This window comes from Procambarus clarkii, chromosome 8 (assembly GCF_040958095.1).
Source record: "Procambarus clarkii isolate CNS0578487 chromosome 8, FALCON_Pclarkii_2.0, whole genome shotgun sequence".
Lineage (NCBI taxonomy): Eukaryota > Metazoa > Arthropoda > Malacostraca > Decapoda > Cambaridae > Procambarus > Procambarus clarkii.
In genome coordinates this window covers 50,754,825-50,779,844 of record NC_091157.1, presented here as the reverse complement: position 1 = coordinate 50,779,844, position 25,020 = coordinate 50,754,825, and the positions used below count along the sequence as shown (strand labels likewise).

Genomic DNA, 25,020 nt, shown 5'->3' with positions numbered 1-25,020 from the left:
ACCATTCAGGCTTGTTTGCATTTGTGTTCCTCACGTGTGCCCCAAAGAATGAGGTGATTTGATAAAATGCTATGCCCAAGATTACCATCCGAGTGCCGGCGGGGAAGTGGTTCATATAGCCTCGGCTATCACTTCCTTTTGTCCGGTCGTGATGGTCAAGCGGATTAAGGCGTCCCTGTACATACCAGTTGTGGGAGTATGGGTTCGAGTCACTTCTGGGGTGTGAGTTTTCAGTTGTATATAGTCCTGGAGACCATTCAGGCTTGTTTGCATTTGTGTTCCTCACGTGTGCCCCAAAGAATGAGGTGATTTGATAAAATGCTATGCCCAAGATTACCATCCGAGTGCCGGCGGGGAAGTGGTTCATATAGCCTCGGCTATCACTTCCTTTTGTCCGGTCGTGATGGTCAAGCGGATTAAGGCGTCCCTGTACATACCAGTTGTGGGAGTATGGGTTCGAGTCACTTCTGGGGTGTGAGTTTTCAGTTGTATATAGTCCTGGGGACCATTCAGGCTTGTTTGCATTTGTGTTCCTCACGTGTGCCCCAAAGAATGAGGTGATTTGATAAAATGCTATGCCCAAGATTACCATCCGAGTGCCGGCGGGGAAGTGGTTCATATAGCCTCGGCTATCACTTCCTTTTGTCCGGTCGTGATGGTCAAGCGGATTAAGGCGTCCCTGTACATACCAGTTGTGGGAGTATGGGTTCGAGTCACTTCTGGGGTGTGAGTTTTCAGTTGTATATAGTCCTGGGGACCATTCAGGCTTGTTTGCATTTGTGTTCCTCACGTGTGCCCCAAAGAATGAGGTGATTTGATAAAATGCTATGCCCAAGATTACCATCCGAGTGCCGGCGGGGAAGTGGTTCATATAGCCTCGGCTATCACTTCCTTTTGTCCGGTCGTGATGGTCAAGCGGATTAAGGCGTCCCTGTACATACCAGTTGTGGGAGTATGGGTTCGAGTCACTTCTGGGGTGTGAGTTTTCAGTTGTATATAGTCCTGGGGACCATTCAGGCTTGTTTGCATTTGTGTTCCTCACGTGTGCCCCAAAGAATGAGGTGATTTGATAAAATGCTATGCCCAAGATTACCATCCGAGTGCCGGCGGGGAAGTGGTTCATATAGCCTCGGCTATCACTTCCTTTTGTCCGGTCGTGATGGTCAAGCGGATTAAGGCGTCCCTGTACATACCAGTTGTGGGAGTATGGGTTCGAGTCACTTCTGGGGTGTGAGTTTTCAGTTATATATATATATATATATATACAGTATACATATATTATAATTCCTTATATACAGGGAGGTTCACTAGGTTGTGAGAGTACATAACATAGGGTTTGAGTATTACATTCTTGCAAAATGCCACTAATATTTCGGGCAACTTATCAAAGTATTAATAATATACATTATATCAGAATTTGTGTTGAACATAATAACTACAATATAAGTTGATAGCATTGATTATAGTGGTGAAGTTGCAAGTCTTGAGGACTATAATTGGGTGAGCAGGTAGCACAAGATGCAGTGTGAGTTAACAGTACAAGGTAAGAAATATGAGGATGAAATTAAGTACAGTACTTTTAAAGCATAGAGTGTGGGTTGGACAATTTGTTTGATTCATTAGGAATTTGGGAGTGAGTTCTATAGACTGGTTCTTTTTATTTGCATTGAGTGTTTGCGCAGATTTAGTCTGACTCTTGGGATATCAAAGAGATATTTATTTCTGGTGCTCATGGGTTCAATTACATCTATCAAAGAAGCGTTCCAAATCAGGATCAGCATTTATGAACAGCCTCATATATGTGAATACTTCCTATATACTTCCTCCAGTTCCTCCATCACCAGCCTCGTCAATTAATACAGTAACTCTCAGTTTCATGTTTTGGTTTAGTGTTGAGCTTAAGGCCGAGTTAAGTTCGCGAGGGTTATTAAGGCCTTAACACAGGCTTACTGACTAAGCAAGTATACTTTAATCTCTGAGGATTAAGGTAAATTCTCTGAATATACACCGAGAACTGGGGTACGCCTTTTGGTGTACCCGAATTCTGGGCGGTGAGGTGGTCCAGCAGAGCCGGTAGGAGGGCACTTAGTCGATTAAACAGGGGTCATCGGATAGGCCAAGCAGGCCGTGGTAGTGAACCAGAATGGAATGCAACAAGGTATGCCTAATAGGGTCGAGGAGCACATAGTAATGTTTTGTGATATTGTTCTCTGAAGGTATCTATTACTGGCAGGTGGCTGCAGGTAATGAATCCCCCAATGGTGAACATTCTAATTGTAAACTATGTGAACAAGAGCTGGGACATACTCTCCAACACTATATGTGATTGCCCTGTTATCAGTGACTTCAGACCAAATAGTATGAGATACTTTGAGCTCTGTAATTACTTCATACACTCAGGAATATTGGAAGATATTCTTGTGCCGTGCCCAGATAATGCTAGTGGGGGCTAATAGATCAGCCTCATATTTTACGCTCTCACCTGATTTTTAGTCACAGTTGATTTGTTTTTGTATTGAGGCTGGTATTTTCTCCCATGATTCCATTTATAACTAACCATCCTGTGAGATGGGAATATTGGATGAACTTATATCTAGTTTTTGATCTACACTGTGTAATTTTCCATATAGATTAGGGTAGCAGCACATTGCTGTGTATACCTTAGTTTGTTAATTAAAAATATATTAATGGCGTTATAGTTTGTAACTAGTGTCTTATTTTCATTTGTTGTGCATTATTCATTCGTTCAGTATTCTTAATATAATGTCGGTTGATATAACGTAACTTAAGATTATACACGAATAATAGATTCAAAGAGTCAAATGAATTCGAAGTCACTTGGAAAAGTTTTTTAATATTAGAGAAATACTTAACAGAATATTGTTTTGTTTAAGAATTTTAAGTTACTGGAGTATTCATTACTTACAGTTTCCTACTATAATTAGAGTTCATAAACCCTACTTTTCTAAAATAAAGGGATATGAGGCTCGCGGCACATGCAAGCTCTCAAGTATAAAAGTCTTCTGAAATGCACTTCCATTGGCAGACGTGAAAGTGCTTTTCAATGATATCATGCTTGTCATGACACTGACTTATAATACCTTACAATGCAATAATGTTATCATAATCTATATGGTATCAAAAGGGCCGGCCTTAATTAAGCCAATTTGACAAATTGCTCCCAATTACTGGGCCCAGTACTGTGGTAATCTATTCTGGTCTTATAAATTCAAACTACCTTCTAACACAACCAAAAGCAAGCAACAAGGATAACTTTTTATAACAAAAGCTAGTTTTGGGAAATCTGAAAAAAAGATATTTGCAATTATGCTCTTCATTCACATTTTGAATGTTTTTTTTTCTAAACAAAAAAAAATTGTATTGCCAATTGCAAAATTGTATTGTTAATATTTGTAATAAATCACTTTACTAAAACAGTCCTTAACTGAATTTGGAGAAACGTTAGAAACGTTCCCTACTGAGCACCTGCAGCTGCTAAGGCCGGCCCTGTGGTACTCACTATCTGTTAAATACTAATTTCCAGTTTTTTTTAAATTAATAATTAGGGAAAACCTTTGTCGAGTAAATTATATACCCGATATCTATTTACAGCTTGTTAATTCTGATATATTTCAAAAGGAGTCGAATAAAAAACTACACAATGACAATCTTTTATTAATAATTTGGTTATTACATTTAGGTCTTAATGCCTTAATCAGTCTTACACGGGTTAACCCGGCGTCATACAGTAGTTACATTGGTGTTACCGGAACACGGAAATTATGTCGAAATTATCTCTGCATGTTTTCAATGGCAAAGCACATTGGAAATATATCCTTTATTCATGATTATGGCAATATGTAGTCAAGTTCAAGTTCAAGTATGTTTATTGAGATAAGCAATAAATACATCTCAAAGGGATACAGTAGCTTAGGCTATTTCTACCCCACAATATGTAGTCTAGTAACACACATGCTTAGGTAACGTGTGTACACGTGTGTGTGTGTGTGTAGTAATATATATATGTTAGTAGAGCGAGCATTAGCTCTTGGACCCCGGCTTTCAGTAGCCGGTTACCAGTTGTCCTCTTTCAGGACAGTCCGTCCTCCTAAGATTTCTCAATGGCTCCAATGTCAGGGGTCCCGTGAAAACCCTGGGTCCACCAAGACACTGCTGGCCAGTGTTGCCTACTTGGTGACTTAGACTAGAGATATTAGATAATATTCTGCCTGTTCACTGAAGACCCAGACATCCTACATGTAAACAACAAGCATAGACAGTAATTATTCAGAATACAAACGCCGCATGATAAGGATTTGTGGCAGACAGGATACAACACATTGAAGTTGATGACGCCTAGCATTTAGAAGTGATGATACGATTTGATGATGATGATGATGATGATGATGATGATGATATAAAATGTTCGTTTTTTTGTGAGCAGCATATATTAAAAATATGTAAATATGTATGAAAGATAATATCAATGACAAATGTTTAAAAGAGAATTATGAAAATTTGTATATAATTAAAATATTTTTCGAATGGCTATATATAAATTTTGCTGTTCTTGGACAAAATAAATACTATCCACATAATCCCTAAATTTGGGTAAACTCTCCTTGTTTTGAACGTTCGTGTTGTTTACCTTTAACAACTGGTCTCACTGACCTCCCCCCCCCCCCCTCTCTCTCTCTCTCTCTCTCTCTCTCTCTCTCTCTCTCTCTCTCTCTCTCTCTCTCTCTCTCTCTCTCTCTCTCTCTCTCTCTCTTGGAAACTCCAGCAGCTGGTCTCTTGTTGACCTCTCTCTTTGGGATATACCAACAGCTGGTCTCTTGTTGACCTCTCTCTTTGGGATACACCAACAGCTGGTCTCTTGTTGACCAGCGCACAGCCTTCCATAAATTTATGTTGAATTTTTCAAGATAAATGTAGAATTTTTCTTAAAACAGTCCTTGCATTCTTTCATATATGCATCTTGAACTCCTCGTATGGTCCAAAAGGCCTTCTGCAGCTTCCATTATGTTCTCTAAAATCTGTCTCTGCGTCTCTTCATTTTTTGTTTAAATACAAACTATTTCTCTGGCTTTACGTAGATGCAAATTTTGTGTTCGATTTTGATTAGTTATTTTAAGCTCATAAAATCCCATGTAACTGTTGGGTAACTCGGAGCGATCTGTTGAACTGTTTAAACGTTACTCTCATTTTTACTTTGTAAGATCTGCGACTCACTTTGGTTACCGGACACTGATGAGTGCTTGCGGCTTCCATCCTGGCGTCGACTCGAGGACCATCGATATTTGTAGCCCCTGTCTGAAGACGTCCTTAGCGACGTGGACTTGGTGGTGAATGAGCTGCTGGTGCTGTCAGGCTGGAATTTTTTCATGCTAGCAATTTTCTGACGAATTTCATACCACACTTTTTGCTTACAGTCAAAAGCAATGAAAATGAAAGTTCCTTGAAGTCCATTAAATACAATGAAAAGATACTCAAAGACAATACTGAGGGTATGAAGTGAAAGGAAAGCAGACACCCAAGTTAAACCCATCATGAGGGCCAACTTGCAGTAAAGTACCAGTCGTATCCGTTGTTTTTTGTGGGCTACGATTCTCCTGTGAATTCTCTCTTTTATACGTTCAGCGCATCTCGGTGAACCGGACTCTTCATTACTCTTTACATTTAACATTCTTTCCCCAACTTCAACGTTAGAAGACTTCAGAAACTTTTCTTTTTTCTTCCCATTCCCCTGCTGGCTGCTGCTTTTATGTATTGTCGACGAGGCAAACTCTCCGGACTTCATTTGTTTGTATATACTGTAAACTGACATTGCATACAACATAACGTTGCTCAGTATCACTAGGCTAGACGGTAGGGTAAAGAATGCCACTAGTCCCCATTTGTTGTTGAACCAGCACACGTCCGTTCCAAACTGTGGCGTTAGAAGGAACTCAGGTGAGGACAACTGGTTTACGGAGACAGCTGTCAGAGATCCAACTAGCGGCACAGACCATGCGTATATTGAATACTGAAAGAAAACTGAACGAGACTTCATCTTGTATGTTCTTGAGAGAAAGGTTCTGCAGATATCAATGCTCATGACATTCATCCAGAGGAAAGAGGCACTCAGAAAGTAATAAATCATTACACTAATGATAACGCAAGAAGTGTAGTTTTGATTCATGTGAAAGAAATTTACAAATATGAATTCGGTGATAAATAGAGAAACAGTCATAGAAAAGAGATTCATACTGGGAATGTTGCGTCTTTTTGGGAGTGCCAGAAATATGATCATGTGCAAGAACATACATACCAGCGAGATGGAGATGAGAACTGCCGATATCTTGTTCATGACTGGAGTCCAGCGACCTTCCGGACGACACACTCTAATCCACGAGCTGTTAAACTCATATTCACCCAAGTCGTATGTTTTTTCTGTGTGGTTGAGGTAGATACTCTGGTTTGGAAACATGACACTGTAGTCACGGTTAAAATCTCTCGTATAGCAGGATATGTTGAGGTAAGGACGACCATCAACTGTCTTGTTGTTCCTCAAACATTTGCCGTCAACCAAGGTGAAGAGAAAGCCGCAGGAGACATCTTCACAGCGATGGTGCAGGATATCCCATACCTGATTGTCCTCACACTCACCGTCAATGATGAAAAGGTCAATCAGAGAAGGCGGTTGCGCAAATATTCGTAGGTCAAGGTCGTCAATGATTGGGTACTTGTAAAGACACTGAATGTCACCCTCTTCTTCCTCATTACAAATGGCGCAGTCCCAGTTTTTGTACACGATATCGTTCACCTCCACGTAATAATTGTACGACGAGCATCGCTGCCAATTTTCCTTATCGGGCCAATCCACCTTGCACGAGTTGACTGTCTCCTCACACCTACGACCCACAGTTTCGGGATAATTTACATCCAACAAACAAGACATAGATGGTTGAGAGTGCAACACAGGTATCCCACTCGGTACCTCTTCGCCCTCACTGTTTGCCAGGGTCCACCTCAGCTGCCCGGGATGGTAAGTCATGTTGGCCAGTTCAGCCGCAGACGTTATGTTCAGAGAACAAGTGATGCTCACATTCATTCTCTCTATACGGAAGTCGTGGTGACATTTCGAGCAATAGACATTGCTGTAAACGACCCCAGAAGCGTTGGAGAAGACGGGAATGTCCATGAGATAGGTAGCAGGAGCAGTCCGTGCGCACTTGGCCGCCAGCTGAGGCTCCGTCTCTGCGGGGCACCGCCCCACCATGTACACCATCTGTGGACAAGGAAATACGTTACTCACGTGAGGCTTTCCGCCAGTCGAGAGCTCACATGAGATACTACTCACAACAATACAGAGTACTGACACGGAGGAAGATAATATAGTGTGCAAATGCTATAGTAGATTATCTCAGGAAGCAAGCCTCAGTAATGATAAATATTTCAATAAATATTCATAATATTGAAATTCTGTTTATTATGCAATAATATATTTCATATGTCCTTGATTTCTCTTAATTTAAATGTGACACATATAAAAAACACAATCAGGCTTGTTTATATATAAGTACGGTGAGCAATATATTTATTATTAGAAAATGATTGTTAATAAATATATATAAAGCTTAAAAAGTCTTTAAGCTGTGCTGAGGTGATGTAATCTTTGTGCACACGTGTCATTTCACTTGTTGAAAATAGCAACTACATTATTCATTCTTGTAGCTGTTAACAAAATCTGAAACTTAATAAATGACATATCAAAATAGGATATCAATAACATATCTTACTTAACTCCCTTCCTAACTCCCTCCCAATTCCATCCCCAGTATATATGTATGTACAGTATATGTGTATATGTACGTATATATGTGTGTGTGTGTGTGTGTGTGTGTGTGTGTGTGTATGTATATGTATGTGTATAAAGTATATATGGAAGCTGATCAGAATTACATTTCACCTTTGTAAATGTACATTAATGACACTATGTAAAAGACACATCGAACACTTTATGTAGGGCATACGTAAATCTGTGTATCTATGTATTTACATATGTAGGTTAGCTTAGCATTTTAAAAGCACCGAATCACCTTCTGTGGTTGATTGTTCAATAAACCCTTGAACTATATGTTTATCACATCTCTAACCCTGTCCATGGAGGACAGAAGAAAATGTATATATGCTATATATATATATATATATATATATATATATATATATATATATATATATATATATATATATATATATATATATATATATGTATATATTTGGGTTTTGTCTGCGACCGCCCACTTCACGAGCCACTAGATATAGTGGCCCTCAGGTAAATTCAGTTATGTATATATATGTGAGCAGAGCACATGTGATTTTCATGTGAGCAGAGCTTGAATGGTGCCCCAAGCACAAATATCACTATAACTCCATAGCCCCTCAAAGGATTCGAATCCAGGCCTTCTGGGGTCTTTCCACCAACAGCACCAGTACCATGACCACTGCACATGATCGCTGGTGTAGTGGTCATGATGCTATTGCCAGGGGTCCTCGAATACCAAGTCAAAATAACTGCAGAAGTGTAGTTGCAAAACCAAGAGTTGAAGCAAATACTTGAACATCTATAAATTGAAGTAAACACACAGAAACAATCTCAGGAAGTCAGTAGTAAACAATAGGATGTGATTACAAGTACTGAAAACCAGCTAAACTCCATCCATGTTCTCCAAGTTAATCAGAAGATGAACTGGAGAAGAACAAACTACAAGTCTCAGTGGTGTTGTTTACGTCTGTATTTCCTGCAGGATCTGAAGGTGAAAGCTGTATAAACATTATGATAAGTAAGCTTCAAGGAAAAGCTGGGTGCCACCCTCTAACAAACTGATATTTTAACAGCTTATAGAATAGGTAAGAAAAATCGTGAGGTGCAAACAGGAGAATTTATATTGAATTAAATAGTTACTGGAAAAAGGAGTTTCTGAGATCTGCTGTCTTAGAGAGAATGTGTCGTTGTCATTGAATGTCTCACCAGAACAAGGCAGGATCTTTTCTATGAGCTGCAACAAGCTCATCTTAATAACAAAACTCATCAAGCAGTGTTTTGTCGGAGAAGACATAACAATAGATGAGGGATATGGGATGTGTGGGATGAGGTTAAGACAAGTGTTATCCAGTTGATGTTGGCTGGGGTAGTAGGTGAGGCGTGAGTTGGATATTCTGATAATAATAATAATAATAATTCTGCAGACTAGGAGTCACAATAACGTGGCTGAAATATGTTGACCAGACTACACGCTAGAAAGTGAAGCGACGACGACGTTTCGGTCCGTCCTGGACCATACACAATCGACTTGAGAATGGTCCAGGACGGACCGAAACGTCGTCGTCGCTTCACTTATCTAGTGTGTGGTTTGGTCAATAATAATTCTGTCGTGGTCTTGGGGATGCTACCATCCTTAAGACCAAAACAGAGTGTATGGGGTAATAACATTAGTCATAAAATCCAGGGACACTGCGTTTGTGCTCCCTCTTTATAAAAATAAAGAGCAGAAAAAACATTTCAAGTCTGGATTCGTTAGAATAGGGAAGTGGTTGCGTCTCCAGGGCCTGGTTACCCACCTTGGGAGTGGCCCACATGCGGTGAGCGGAGGGCGTGAGGCTGCTGCAGGTGAAGAAGGATGGGGAGAGGGTGGTGGGCGTGGTCTGGTGTAGGGGCGTCTGGACCCCCTGGCAGCAATCGCCATAGACGTGACAGTGGGCGTCGCAGCTGCACGGATACCTGGGTGACGAGGAAGCAGCTAACACGCTATTCTTCACTTTCAAAATTACAAGCTGCCCGGAAAGCAGAAATCCCAATACAGTATAGTAATAGCAAGCCCGAAAAGAAAATGTATAAATTAAAGTAGGATTGAACTCGAATCTATATAATTCGCATTAAATCCTACTTTACCAAACCGGATGGAACGCTCACAGCAACAAAGGACGCAGAGAGCATGTAATTGATGCTCGAATTGAGTTTTAAACCTGTTCCTGGAGCACCAGGATGGTGTCTGCTGGTACTCCACACCTCCATCCTCCTCTTCATATATGAGGATGATATATGAGGAGTCCGCAGTCCGCATTATTATAGATAATAACAAGACAAAAAGACGAAGTCGCGTGTACTGTCCCAAAGACTCGGGTATCCAGTCTGGGATGTGTCCACACACTTCATAAGGATCATGTCTGGACATGTTCACACATTCAGAAGTGTGCTTTGGAATGTGACCAGTCTGATATATAGGTCTGGTCCGAAGTGTGTGTGCATATGTGTCCAGTCTACAATGTATAAAAACTGGAATATACAGTCTGGGATCTGTCCAAATCTTCAAAAGTGTCAATGAATCTTCTATAGAATGAAACACATTTAGTATTATCTAACCTTTAGTGTAGCTTACCTTGCCCCGAGTGCCGGCTGTTGTCCGGAGCAAGAGGGCGCTGACGTGCAGTTTGCTGGCCGCATTTCTGCTGGTTGTGCTGCCGAGTCTTGTGGCTGCTGAGTCTTCTCTGCTCTCCTCACTACCCGTTGCTGCCTTTCTAATGAGGAATCCGTTTCGCGGCCTCGCGATCTTTGCTTATTGGTTCCCAGATAGTTTTGTTTACTTAGCATGTGGCTTCGTCTCCTTTGTGTATCATCCATATGGTTGCTTTGTCCGCCCTGTGTTTCCTTCGTGTGTTTGCTGTGTCCACCCTGTGTACCCTCCATACGACTATCGCGTGTGGTGTTATCACCCGGTGGTCGCAGGGGGTATCGTCCAGACACGTGGGGGAGGTCACCCGGTGGCTCGGAGACCTGAGAAACCTTACGGCGAGCTTGAATAGACCTTATAATACCTTCATAGTTGTGGTGTGGCGCCGCTTCGTTGGAGGCTCTCACCAAGAGGCTGTCATCACCGCCATGGTCACCAGGAGAGGCTATCTGGGTGCCTTGGTGGCCAGAAAGCAATAGAGGCTTACTCAAACCCAACGTCGTTCTTGGCCCTGGTGTTAAGTCGCTCTCATTTTCTTTTTCAGCAAATTCACTTTTTAATCCGAGGAGTTCTTCTGTTCCACCTACAACGCCAGATACGAGATCATGGCTAGAATTCTCACTGGCCTCACTATTAATATCATCTTTATTAAGGTCACCATTACCAGCTATACCCAAATCACCATTAAAACCATCATCGTCGTCTCGTGCACAGTTACCCTCACTACACAGTGCGGGCGGTACTGTTGGCTTCCCATGTCGACCAAGACCCAGCGCAGCATCACGAGAGTAACACAGCGTGCAGCCCTCACTGTTATCTGCGTTATCAGCGTGTTGGTTACTGTTGAGCTGCGTGAGGGGAGCGCTGGCCGGGGTGGGGACCACTACCAGCAATATTGCGTAGGGCAGCAACCCCAACACTCGCCTCCACCTGCCTCTCCTCTCACGTGATGCGCCACTCATCCTCTCCTGTAGAAGTTAACTTACTGTTAGTAGGTTTTTGGAGAGAGAGAGAGAGAGAGAGAGAGAGAGAGAGAGAGAGAGAGAGAGAGAGACACAGACAGGCAGACAGACAGACAGACAGACAGACAGACAGACAGACAGACAGACAGACAGACAGACAGACAGACAGACAGACAGACAGAGAGGAAGAAGGGAGGATAATTACAATTGAATTTGTTAGACACAGAGTATGGGTACACTATATGACCTTCATAGCTCTCGTAGCAACATTTATCAAAATAAAATATCCCTTCTATACGGTGTCTTTTTACATAAAAATTGTTTAATTATTTAGGTTATCAAAACTTTGGTAGTTTCATGATAATTTATCACTATATATATTTCATATATAGCTTATAACAATTGGTCTAATATACATGTGATATCCGCAATTGTAAATGATTCCTTTTTCAGACGTGAATATTGTTTCCTGGTGTTATCCGGTTGTGTAAGCCTCATGTATAATTGAAATTGAAATTGAAATAAGTTTATTGAGGTAAAATACACACAAAGGTATGAGGTAGCTGAAGCTATTCTCACCCCGTTCAGTACATCGTGTTAATATATACATAGAAACATATCACAAACAATAAACATATTACCGAACATTCTGAGAGATAAACATAAACATTTCCTATACCTTATGTATAAGGACTGGTGTTTTCGCCGGCCTCGGCCTGGAGCCTAGTACGGTACCTGCCACCTGGAATCGTGTGTCCGATTTCCTGCTCCTACTACGGTACTTTGTGTCCGACGTCCTGTCCCTACTACGGTACTTTGTGTCCGATTTCCTGCCCCTACTACGGTACTTTGTGTCCGATTTCCTGCCCCTACTACGGTACTTTGTGTCCGATTTCCTGCCCCTACTATGGTACTTTGTGTCCGATTTCCTGCCCCTACTACGGTACTTTGTGTCCGATTTCCTGCCCCTACTACGGTACTTTGTGTCCGATTTTCTGTCCCTACTACGGTACCTTGTGTCCGATTTCCTGTCCCTACTACGGTACCTTGTGTCCGATTTCCTGCCCCTACTACGGTACCTTGTGTCCGATTTCCTGCCCCTACTACGGTACCTTGTGTCCGATTTCCTGCCCCTACTACGGTACCTTGTGTCCGGTTTCATTCCTCAAGCACTTTAGTATTGTTGCTGCCAGAAGCGGCTAGTTCACACTGATTCTGTGAGCAGTAGCGCAAAAAAGGATCACAGGGCGCCAACGGGCATATTTACATTAACAATTACACCCAATATATGAACAATATAATTATAATGACAGCAAACGTTTTGAAAGGCAACGTTTACATTTACAGCCAAACATTGACCCTGAACATTTACTTATTATTATTATTTTAGATTATATTTTCAATTTCTTATATTATAATGTTTGTGTATTTTTACTACATTTATTTTGTCACTGCAGGTTCGATCTGTTAGCTCTTTCACGCTGTCTTTGTAACCGTTGGTTCTCTAATATACTGTACTCACCTATTTGTGCTTGCGGGGGTTGAGCTCTGGCTCTTTGGTCTCGCCTCTCAACTGTCAATCAACTGGTGTCCTGAGCCTACTGGGCTCTATCATATCTACACTTGAAACTGTGTATGGAGTCAGCCTTCACCACATCACTGCCTAATGCATTCCATTTGTCAACCACTCTGACACTAAAACAGTTCTTTCTAATATCTCTGTGGCTCATTTGGGCACTCAGTTTCCACCTGTGTCCCCTAGTGCGTGTGCCCCTTGTGTTAAATAGCATGTCATTATTACCCTATCAATTCCTTTGAGAATCTTGTATGCGGTGATCATATTCCCCTAACTCTTCTGTCTTCCAGCGACGTGAGGTTTAACTCACGTAGTCTCTCCTCGTAACTCATACCTCTCAGATCGGGTACTAGTCTGGTGGCAAACCTTTGAACCTTCTCCAGTTTAGTCTTATGCTTGATTAGATATGGACTTCATGCTAGAGCTGCATACTCCAAGATTGGTCTGACATATGTGGTATACAAAGTTCTGAATGATTCCTTACACAAGTTTATAAATGCCGTTCTTATGTTGGCCAACCTGGCGTATGCCACTGATGTATTCACCAAGTTGTATTCACCTAGTTGTGCTTGCGGGGGGTTGAGCTCTGCTCTTTCGGCCCGCCTCTCAACTGTCAATCAACTGTTACTACTAGTTTTTTTCCCACATCACACACACACACCCCAGGAAGCAGCCCGTTACAGCTGACTAACTCCCAGATACCTATTTACTGCTAGGTAACAGATGCATTAGGGTGAAAGAAACTCTGCCCATTGTTTCTCGCCGGCGCCCGGAATCGAACCCGGGGCCACAGGATCACGCGCCCAGCGTGCTGTCCGCTCATCCACCGGCCCCCTCGCTCAGCCACCGGTGTAGCTGTGTGTGTGGATGTGGATGTGTGTGTGTGTGTGTGTGTGTGTGTGTGTGTGTGTGTGTGTGTGTGTGTGTGTGTGTGTGTGTGTGTGTGTGTGTGTGTGTGTGTGTGTGTGCGTGCGCGCGCGGGCGTGTGTGTGTGGGCGAGGTCAACACAACAATGATCGGGTATATGGTGTGGGGCCGGAGTAGGGGCGCGCTAATGGCTCCACAATGGCTGTGTACAGGACAAACACACGGATATTGAGCTCTTTGCTTCCATATATTCCTGAAAATACCACTAGCTCATACTGTAAAAATTTTATTATGACAATAATTTACAATTATATTTTTTTATACCAAGTGAACATGATTAACTTCTCTTATTTCATCAAGAGATCATTTTTTCTCCACTTAATATGCCATTAAATAAAATTTTTAATCAAATGTTCATCAACTTTTAATTACATTTAAAATATTTTGTCGGCACTTTTATTTTTCAAAAAATAACCTTAGATCTTTTTAACAAGGATAAACTGTAGTTGCGAAATTGTATTTAATAAAATATTGACTATCATTCAGTTACCTAAAATGTACAATCATGCCAGGTTGTTCCTGAAATTGAAATTGAAATAAGTTTATTGAGGTAAAATACACACAAAGGGATGAGGTAGCTCAAGCTATTCTCACCCCTGTTCAGTACATCGTGTTAATACATACATAGACACACATCACAAGCAATAAACGTATTACCGAACATTCTGAGAGATAAACATATACATTTCCTCCTTTACACAAGTAGTATGGTATCAGACGTACACACAAATACTTCTGATACCATACTACTTGTTCCTGGCGGTCATCATGATCTACACTGTGTAATATCTCATACAGACTAGGGCAGGAGCACATTGCTGTGTATACCTGAAAAAAATGTCAGTTTTTTGTTTTGTTTTTGTTTTTCATGGATATTCCTGCGCGGGCTCTAAGCCTATGGCTGGCCACACTAAATGTGACTTGTTTCTGTTTTACTTGGGCGGAGTATGAGAATTTATGACACCTATGTTCGTTTCAGTAAGATTAGTCCCATGTGTTTAACAACTTCTTCTGCTCTGTTGAATCTAAGTTGAAATCTTAATGGGTTTGTAACTGTGCACTGTGTTAGATAATATTCCAATGGTCTGTTGTGGCTGTAACTGTGCACTGTGTTAGATAATATTCCAATGGTCTGTTGTGGCTGTAACTGTGCACTGTGTTAGATAATGTTCCAGTGGTCTTTCGGGCATTTCTCCACAGTTCTGATATTTCCTCTCTTCTTCTGGAACCTGCAAGCCTATTTCCCATGCTGTGAATGGAGATTCACACGGAGTTCGACATAAATGGAACTCCAATGTGAATGGCGCTCAACATCACTTTTTACCCCATTCCATTTCTTCATTCTCACAATTACAAAATTCTTTCTATCCGAGAACTTTGTTTTCACCTGGCTCTTCCTTGTCAGTAGTGTCGTGTCTCGTGTCAAGAGTAGACGTGCTGCTCCCTGCTAGTTGGCTTAGTTGAGCATTTGGTCGAAAATTAAACCTAGAGTGTGGAATGGCGTGGCGCCGCGAGATGTATAATGAATGCTCCGGAAGGAAAGAAGCAATAGAAGTTAAAGAAGAAACAGTAATACATATTTGACTGCCAAGAACCCTATAGTGACGACCTCACACTATTTTCTGGTGTTAGCGGATGAGTGAACAAAGGGATATAGCACATAACCGCAAACACAAATGCTTCTTTGAGAAACCCAGCAAGAACCAAGACGGTGTTAAGACAACCGCACTTGTTTGTGACTCTCAGGTTAGGTATATGGCCTGATCTCTCTGCTACAGAGATAGGAAACATAGTGTGTTGATGTGTCTAACCTATAGGATCAAGAACAGTCTTATAGGTAATGGGATCCCACCTTTTATCTGCCTCCACACACGGGGAAATGACACTGGAAAATAAAGTAATGAGAGAGCGCTTGATAATTATATAGTATTTGACAGCATTTGCTGGTGACGCTAAAATAGGGCGGAAATACATTCAGAAGTGTAAGAATCGCTATAGGTTGACTTGAGGGTTTAATGCCGTTTAACGATGATAAATATCTTGTTCTAATCCCTTGAAATAATAATGTTACCAAGTATCATATCAGCTGGAAAATTTTGACATTGCCAAATATGATCTAGGCCGCCTGACTGTCTCGTGTTACACTTTGACTGTTACACTTTGATTGTTATTTTGCTTGGCAAGCACTAAAGGTGTTGCCACATCAGAGAGAAGCACCCATTTTGACCAGATGTACTCACAGGCAGACGAGATACTCGAGTGTCTTTACTGAGTGCTGTGTGGCAGTGTGTGTTTATCTCTTAGTGTTTGTGAATGTCTGAACAAAAGGTTTGTGAATTTCATGGGACAGAAGGTTTGTGAATGTCTGGACAGAAGGTTTGTGAATGTCGGGACAGAAGGTTTGTGAATGTCGGGACAGAAGGTTTGTGAATGTCTGGACAGAAGGTTTGTGAATGTCGGGACAGAAGGTTTGTGAATGTCGGGACAGAAGGTTTGTGAATGTCGGGACAGAAGGTTTGTGAATGTCGGGACAGAAGGTTTGTGAATGTCGGGACAGAAGGTTTGTGAATGTCGGGACAGAAGGTTTGTGTATATATTTACTTCATTTCAAAATCCTGTTGGAAGAAAGCCACAGAAACAATTTCTGAGGATTTCTTTGAATTTCTGAGGCTTTTCCTTCGAAAAGCCACCGGTTTCCTGTCCCTGGTCCTGATTCTACATCAAGACTTTCACATTATCACTATTTCCAATCGTTGATATATTGGGTAAAATATATCATTACCGAGTATACTCCTCGTACATGAACACAAAATTAGGTCAAACAGAATCATAATGTATGAAACAAACATACCAAAGTTGAGATGGGGGGACCCAGGAGCTTAAATTCAACCTGTGCAAGCAGAGGTGGGTGGATACACACACACACACACACAGCACTAAATAAAGTCCAGGACGGTAGCACGTTCTTCACCATCTTTAAACATGAGATGTAAATGTTTACAATTTGTTATCAACTTCACATTTTTTATTGTTGCTGCCAGAGGCGGGTGTTGAGAGCCGCCATGTTTGAAGCTCTGTGGCAACCCGTCCTCTTAAAAATAACGTCACTTTTCGCTCGCATGCGCGCTATGGCCAAATTTGGACGTAATTTGAAATGAAATCGACTCACAAAAATGACGTACTGTTCCGTTTTCTGTTTGAGTCGTCCGGCTTACTCGGCAAGCTTAGAAGATGATTCTTTCCATTAACGTTTTTCATACCGTTTGGAAACTTTATAAGAATTTCCTGCCCACCTAACCTATAAGAGGACCCTTAACTTACTGTTGTTGAAAAAAAATCCCAAATTTATTTCTATTTTTTTTTCATTTTCAAATTACGTCCATATTCGGCCATACGGGCAAACGGCCGAAAGCGACGTTCTTTTTAAGAGGACAAGTTGGGGTGTTGACGGCCGCCATGACCGAAGCTCTCGCCTTAATGATTCTCCCAACACTTCGCCCCGAAACTAATGACCCAACTATGTTAGCCACACATCCAAAAACTGGCCCTTATTACGAGCGGCCTTAAATTACAGGATTGGTTTACCGTCGCTAACGTCTTTGTTTACCTGTCAGTTAAGTGTGGTAGACGGGATGGGAGGGGGGGGGGGGGAGGGTGTCTCGGGTTGTGGGCGAGTGGTTAAGGGTCACCGTTCACTGTCAGCTATGGTACTGTGTCACCCCTCACTGTCAGCTGTGGTACTGTGTCACCCCTCACTGTGGTACTGTGTCACCCCTCACTGTGGTACTGTGTCACCCCTCACTGTGGTACTGTGTCACCCCTCACTGTGGTACTGTGTCACCCCTCACTGTGGTACTGTGTCACCCCTCACTGTGGTACTGTGTCACCCCTCACTGCGGTACTGTGTCACCCCTCACTGTGGTACTGTGTCACCCCTCACTGTGGTACTGTGTCACCCCTCACTGTGGTACTGTGTCACCCCTCACTGCGGTACTGTCACCCCTCACTGTGGTACTGTGTTTAATAGTTTTATTTGGCTCGGCTGTTCATGTTCTCAGCTCCCATCATGCAGTTGTATGTCGTCCTGTTGTATAATGTATGACTATTAGTGTTGTTAGTATTGTAACTCTCACTGTAACTCATAGGGAGCCGGTCGGCCGAGCGGACAGCACACTGGGTTTGTGATCCTGTGGTCCTGGATTCGATCCCAGGCGCCGGCGAGAAACAATGGGCAGAGTTTCTTTCACCCCTATGCCCCTGTTACCTAACAGTAAAATAGGTACCTGGGTGTTGGTCAGCTGTCACGGGCTGCTTCCTGGGAGTGGAAGTCTGGTCGAGGACCGGGCCGCGGGGACACTAAAAGCCCCGAAATCATCTCAAGATAACCTCAAGATCGTCAAGGAAAACAATTATCGAGACGTGGGCTAGCGGTGAGCCGCTTCAATTCACAATCAAACGTCCCAGGTTTGAATCCCGGCCGGAGCGGAAACAAATTGGCAGCGTTTCCTTAACCTCATGCGTCTGTTCACCTAACAGTAATTGGCACCTGGGAGTTATAGACATTGATTGGGGGCGGCATAGTGGGATAGGCCAAATAATTGTCCTGTGTGTTTAATGCACACACACACACACACACACACACACACACACACACACACACACACACACACACACACACACCCTTTGACAAAAATCCGAGGAGGATTGACTGGGAACCAATCCACAACTGTTCACTCCTGCTCACCCAGCAGTAATTGGGGACTAGGGAGAATACTTGTAGAGTAAGGCTTACCATGAGCTGTGGGAAGGGAAAACCCTCAGCCTGGTAACAGGAGTCGAACGGTGTTTACACCTATACCCACCTGTTTACACCTATACCCACCTGTTTACCAAGCTTCACGGTGTATACATGCATTGAGAGTTAACTCGTGGGCTGTGTTGGGGGGACTAAGGTATTCTTCCTGGTTGGTCTGCTTGCTACTATCCTAAAGTAGCCTAGTGGGTCCATGCTTAAGTAACTTATATTGAGATCCACCCGCCCCGCCCCCAGACCCTGCCTTGCGGGAGGGGGTCCTCGATATAAGGCTAACGTGTATGAATACACTCTGGCTTCCTGTCCCCCCCGATACAATGAATAATTGTTGTTATTATTGCGGCACCGCGGGGCTGGCGGACAATGCCGACAAGCCTCGCCCGCACAGTTCCTGGAGTGAGAGATCCGTCAGTGTGTAGGGACACTTCCAGCTTACAGGTGTTGAAGGACTCTCAGTTGAGCAGCAGTATGAGGGTCGTGTGTGTGTGTGTGTGTGTGTGTGTGTGTGTGTGTGTGTGTGTGTGTGTGTGTGTGTGTGTGTGTGTGTGGTTCTTGGCGGGTTGTGTAGGCATCGCCATAACAGCAGCTGTTGCAGACGAGGAGTCACAATAACGTGACTGAAAAATGTTGACCAAACTACACACTAGAAATTGAAGCGACGACGACGTTTCGGTCCGGTCTGGACCACTATCAAGTCAATTGTGTCGATTTAGACCATTATCACAATCGACTTGATAAAGGTCCAGGACGGACCGAAACGTCGTCGTCTCTTCAATTTCTAGTGTTTGTTTTGGTCAACAGCTGTTGTCTGCGGTGGCAGGTGGAAGTGCTGGAATTGTTGTCAACATGCGCAATCTAAGCATTTTAATATGAGAAGCTGTTTTGGGAATACGGACAGAAATGGTGGGGCACGTTTTCTGTCACCTAATACCTCTGTTCACCTAGCAGTATATAGGTATCTAGGAGTTAGCTTGTTGTAGGGCTGCGGTTGCATCCTGGGAAGATACAGTAGTCCCCCCCCTTAGGTAGGGGGGGGGGGGCTCGATATAAGCCTAATATGTATGTACATTGGCTGCCTGTCTCCCGACTGTGTAAATTATATACACAGGCTACCTGTCCCCGTCAAAATTAATGATTATTATGATATTAATCTCCACATTTTTTTTAATTATACCTGAAACGCACTGCGTAATTGTGGCTTTATGTATTGTACTTATGTATCTTCTACTGTTCATGTACCATATGCACGTACACTCGTATATTATTATTATTATTATTATTATTATTATTATTATTATTATTATTATTATTATTATATGGCCAAAGCTGGTACATGCTAGTGAGAGATCTTATGAAAGCTAAATACATCATTTTAGCTACTGTAACATTTGCGCCATATTGAGGACTGCTCTACTGCATTTTAGATGTCTTATGTCTGCTTATATACTGTTGATGCAATTGTTTAATCATCGTGCGAATATTGTGTTACGGTAATCGCCTGCTTAAGCAGTAGAGCCCGCCTGTTCCCTCTACCGTCAATTCACCGACGTATCTGCATGCTTCAACAATAAGGTCAACAACAATACGTGCTCAAAACGTATTGGGTGTCTAGACACACGCCCTCCTCCCTCCACCTTATAGTACCCGATACACCTGTGGCCAGATTCACGAAGCAGTTACGCAAGTGCTCACGAACTTGTACATCTTTCTTCAATCTTTGAAGGCTTTGGTTACATTTATTAAACAGTTTACAAGCATGAAAACTTGCCAATCAACTGTTGTTATTATTATAAACAGCCTCCTGGTGCTTTGCAGCTCATTAACTGTTTATTAATTTTAAACAAAGCCGCCAAAGATTGAGCAAAGATGGACAGGTTCGTAAGTGCTTGCGTAACTGCTTCGTGAATCTGGCCCCTGGACACTGCTGTCTGGGTAGGGACCCAAACGCCACTCGCAGGTCGATCAGACGCTATCTACTTGTTTGTATAAAGTCATTGCACCCCTTTTTCATTAATGTAAAAACTCACCTCTATTTATATTTCTCTTCATAATTTTGTGTAAAGCCAAGGTTTAAGGGCTTTGTTTTTCATCAAGTATTACTTATCATTTTTTGTGTTATTAAAGTATTTTAAAGTAATTTTTGTTATATTAAATGTTTGAAGGTTTTTATTCTTTGTTTTTTTCCTCGCAGCTCTCACACCGTAAATGTATCAAGCAGTTTTGTTTTAATTTGTTTTCTCTTTTTTTTTGTATTAATGTGGGATTGGCACAACACGAGCCAGAATAGCCACGGCTCTATTACAGATTCTCGTCACACTTGCATGGTAACATCATAGTGAGACCTGTTATGAACTCGTTAACTTTGTGCAGCGTGTTTGGATGTAAAGTTTGCCTATTGATTTTTACCTACGATTTCCAAGCTTTGGTCGAGAGTGTGATGATGGAATCCATTAACAAAGTTTTACTAATAATATTTACCTTCAGTCACTCTCTCTTGTTGCAGCAAGCGAGGCTTGAGAATGTTTCAACATAGAGGTAGGTGTCCTATGTGTCTGAAGATATAACCTGGATATACTCTGAATATACTTCAGCACCATCGACATTCACCAGTATATATGGTGTAACACTCGATGAGTCTAGTTCCAACACAAGTCGCTATACTCTCGCTACAGAGCAGACAGTTTATTCTGGCCGGACGGAAGCTACCCGTTCTCACCCGGCATTCGAGCTTTCCCATCCCGTTTTCTTTCGAGCTCTACGCTCTCGTCCTCCTTCGAACTCTCTACCTCCGTTCTCGCACAAGCTCCCCGTCTACGCCTCCGGCCTACCTGACTGGCATCTCCGTCTCAACCCACCATGACGCGTCAAACCATTTCTAACATCCGTCTGCTATAACTAAGACTGTACTAAATAAACATCAACAACCACCATACTCTTTGAATGTGGACGCCCCAAAACCGCACACGTTACAAGAGCTTACCTAGTGAAGGAGTGTGCGCTGACCTGCAGGTGTAAGCTAGGAGGCTCCACGACCCGGCTAGCCAGCTCAACCACTCCTCACCCGTAGTTGTTGGACCTTGCCGTGGCTGGTGGGCCTTGCCTTGGCTGGTGGCCCTTGCCGTGGTTGGTGGACCTTGCCGTGGTTGGTGGACCTTGCCGTGGCTGGTGGCCCTTGCCGTGGTTGGTGGACCTTGCCGTGGTTGGTGGACCTTGCCGTGGTTGGTGGACCTTGCCGTGGCTGGTGGACCTTGCCGTGTCATCCCGTCAACACACCACCACCTCCTCAAGTGTTTCTGTAGTGGGTAAAGTGTGGCATCGCCTCCTTTCAGCTGTGGGTACAGTTACTTTACCTAAGAACGGCCCCGTTTGTTGTCATTGTTTCTTATTCTCTCTGATCCCTTTGAACTCTCGTGGGGGTTTTCCAAGGTCTTCATTTCTTAAACAACTTATATCCATTCTACGAACAGTGGTGGAATAGGTTTGAGAGGCGCACAATGAGCTCAGGAATCTGATCCCTCTCACTGAAAAGTCATCTCTTAAAATATTGCTCTTTAAGAAGTATTAACTCTTAATTTATAGTGTGTCACATTTGTGTTCTTGCGTATTATCCTCCACGCTATATAGAAGTTATGTGGTGAATGCGAAGAACTGCTTAAGAAGTATTCTTGTGATTATGAATGTGTAGATCAAGCAATGTTTCCAGCACACTGGACTCTGAGGCTGCCACCCGCGCGCCGCTGCTCCCTTGGCAGCTCTGAGGGCGGCGGCGTGTGGCGGCCAGTGGTGGTGCTGACGAGCACCTTGGTGCAGAGGGGCGGCGACAGCTGATGTTGGCGGATTTGGAATTTTTTGAGTGGCGGGTTCGGAATTTAAAGTCCTGCCCATACTTCCTGGAGAGCTATTAGACGCACGCTCCTTTATTTCCACGGCGTTCTCTTAGAGTGGATTATGGCTGTCTCACTTACTCGTCCGCCTCTCCTTCGACTCTCAGTCGCTGCACCTTACTGAGTTACGCCTCAGCTCCGGTACCTGTGGTCCGTGCCCTACCCTGAGCCTGTGTGGGGGAACCCCGCGTCCAGCTGTCTCTTCAACTCGGTTGTTACACGTCCATATTTTCCATGGCATGTCCCTGGATCCAGGTGTCAAAATTTGCATACAGGAATTTTTTTTTAGAAATTCTCCAAAAGTCTTCTAACACGAATTTTCTCAATCTTTCGTACATTTCTTTTCACTGCTGGTGGTAATTCAAAAAGGAATTTTGGAGAATTGATTTTTGAATTACCACCAGCAGTGAAAAGAAATGTACGAAAGATTGAGAAAATTCGTGTTAGAATTATTAATCTTACTTTTTCGGTCATATTTAATAATATATATATATATATATATATATATATATATATATATATATATATATATATATATATATATATATATATATATATATATATATATATATATATATATATATATATAAATGCAGAAAGTTATATACAATTTAATTAAATAATATGTTAACTAAATAATGGTATTTTAATTTGGTAGGGAATACGTTTTATAGGGAAATGAAGGCTTACCTTGCTTCTTACACGCCACTGCTCACATACACATAGTACTGTCTATCAGGCACTGCGAAGCTTAGACCTGTTGGCTTCAGTTGGGACATTATATCAGCGGGCTCTTAGCTGTCAAGCTGGGTGTGGACACCGTAATGGACCCGTCCTGTAGACACGGAAATGGACCCGTCCTGTCTATACCGAAGTTTACCCGTCCTGTGCACACCGTAATGGACCAGTCCTGTGTACACCGCGTAGTATATCAACCAGTCCTGTGTACACCGCGTAGTATATCAACCAGTCCTGTGTACACCGCGTAGTATATCAACCAGTCCTGTGTACACCGCGTAGTATATCAACCAGTCCTGTGTACACCGCGTAGTATATCAACCAGTCCTGTGTACACCGCGTAGTATATCAACCAGTCCTGTGTACACCGCGTAGTATATCAACCAGTCCTGTGTACACCGCGTAGTATATCAACCAGTCCTGTGTACACCGCGTAGTATATCAACCAGTCCTGTGTTTAAAATGATCGACCAGTCATGGGCGACACTTTACAATGGACTGAGACGCGTATGCCGTTGTCTGGTCTTATCTCTGGTATCTATCACAACGGGTGATTAATAGAGCCAAGATATATTGGCCTTTACAACACTTACCAGGAAATGACGACCACGCACACACACCCTCCGTGACTAACTGGATTTTTGACCGCCAAACAAGCAAGTTTTGCTCACGTGAAATCCCAATTTTCTAAGTAGGATTACATTACTATCAAATGAGCTTCCAAGTTAATTTTTAAATTAGTTTTTCAGATTGAGTTACACTTAGGTATTTGAATAACTTTATCAAAGTTAACGCATATTTTCAATACTAATATTTTTTCAGTGGGATTAAGTTTAGGGGAAACCTCGATATACGGTTATCATGTATTATATGTATAAACTGACTACCTGTCCTCCGTCACTGAATTATCAAAGGAAGGCGCTAAGCCGGTCGGTGGGACCAGAACGACGCGACATAAAAGGGTGGAACTAGGACGAGAAGATATACAAGGGGTGGGACTAGAACGACGCGACATAAAAGGGTGGAACTAGGACGAGAAGATATACAAGGGGTGGGACTAGAATGACGCGACATAGGACGAGAAGATATACAAGGGGTGGGACTAGAACGACGCGACATAAAAGGGTGGAACTAGGACGAGAAGATATACAAGGGGTGGGACTAGAATGAGGGGACACAGATAACTTACCTTGAGGTTACCTTGAGGTGCTTCCGGGGCTTAGCGTCCCCGCGGCCCGGTCGTCGACCAGGCCTCCTGGTTGCCGGACTGATCAACAGATGGAAGCCTAGCACTCACATTGTCCCCCATAAATACAATGGAAGGAGCTTCTCGAGTGCATGTAATGAACAGAGTGCATTGAGAATGAGACGTCGATTCAACGTCGAGTACAGCTGAAAAATCTAATGCTATTCACTCTATGGTCAGTCAAACCCACATTTCAGTCTTCATTAGCAATATGCCGCGTGACTCCTCACTGTTTAGTTTTCAAGCTTTGAGTGGTACCCTTTATGTCGAGGCTCTGCATGGGGATGTCTTCGTCTTTAGAATCAGGAGCGCCAATTAACACCATTAATGTACCATAACCTATTCGTTCTGACTCCCACACACAGCAGTAGGCCAAGCCTT

The 25,020-nt window shown here is 42.7% G+C and overlaps 1 protein-coding gene across 2 annotated transcripts; it reads right to left on the bottom strand.

The window, feature by feature from the left end:
• Positions 1-3,659: 3,659 nt before the first annotated feature.
• Positions 3,660-23,902, bottom strand: LOC123759699 (uncharacterized). 2 transcript variants are annotated; one of them, XM_045744933.2, is made up of 5 exons: positions 23,346-23,902; positions 21,752-22,900; positions 10,422-11,461; positions 9,604-9,763; positions 3,660-7,270 (listed from the first exon to the last, which is right to left on the bottom strand). In XM_045744933.2, the coding sequence occupies exons 3-5, from the start codon at positions 11,453-11,455 to the stop codon at positions 5,189-5,191; spliced, it is 3,276 nt and encodes a 1,091-aa protein (XP_045600889.2). In that variant the 5' UTR covers positions 11,456-11,461; positions 21,752-22,900; positions 23,346-23,902; the 3' UTR covers positions 3,660-5,188. The 2 variants fall into 2 exon arrangements, with proteins under 2 accessions (XP_045600889.2, XP_045600888.2); XM_045744932.2 differs by lacking the exon at positions 21,752-22,900 and having other exon boundaries at positions 23,346-23,901.
• Between the last annotated feature and the right edge of the window lie 1,118 nt (positions 23,903-25,020).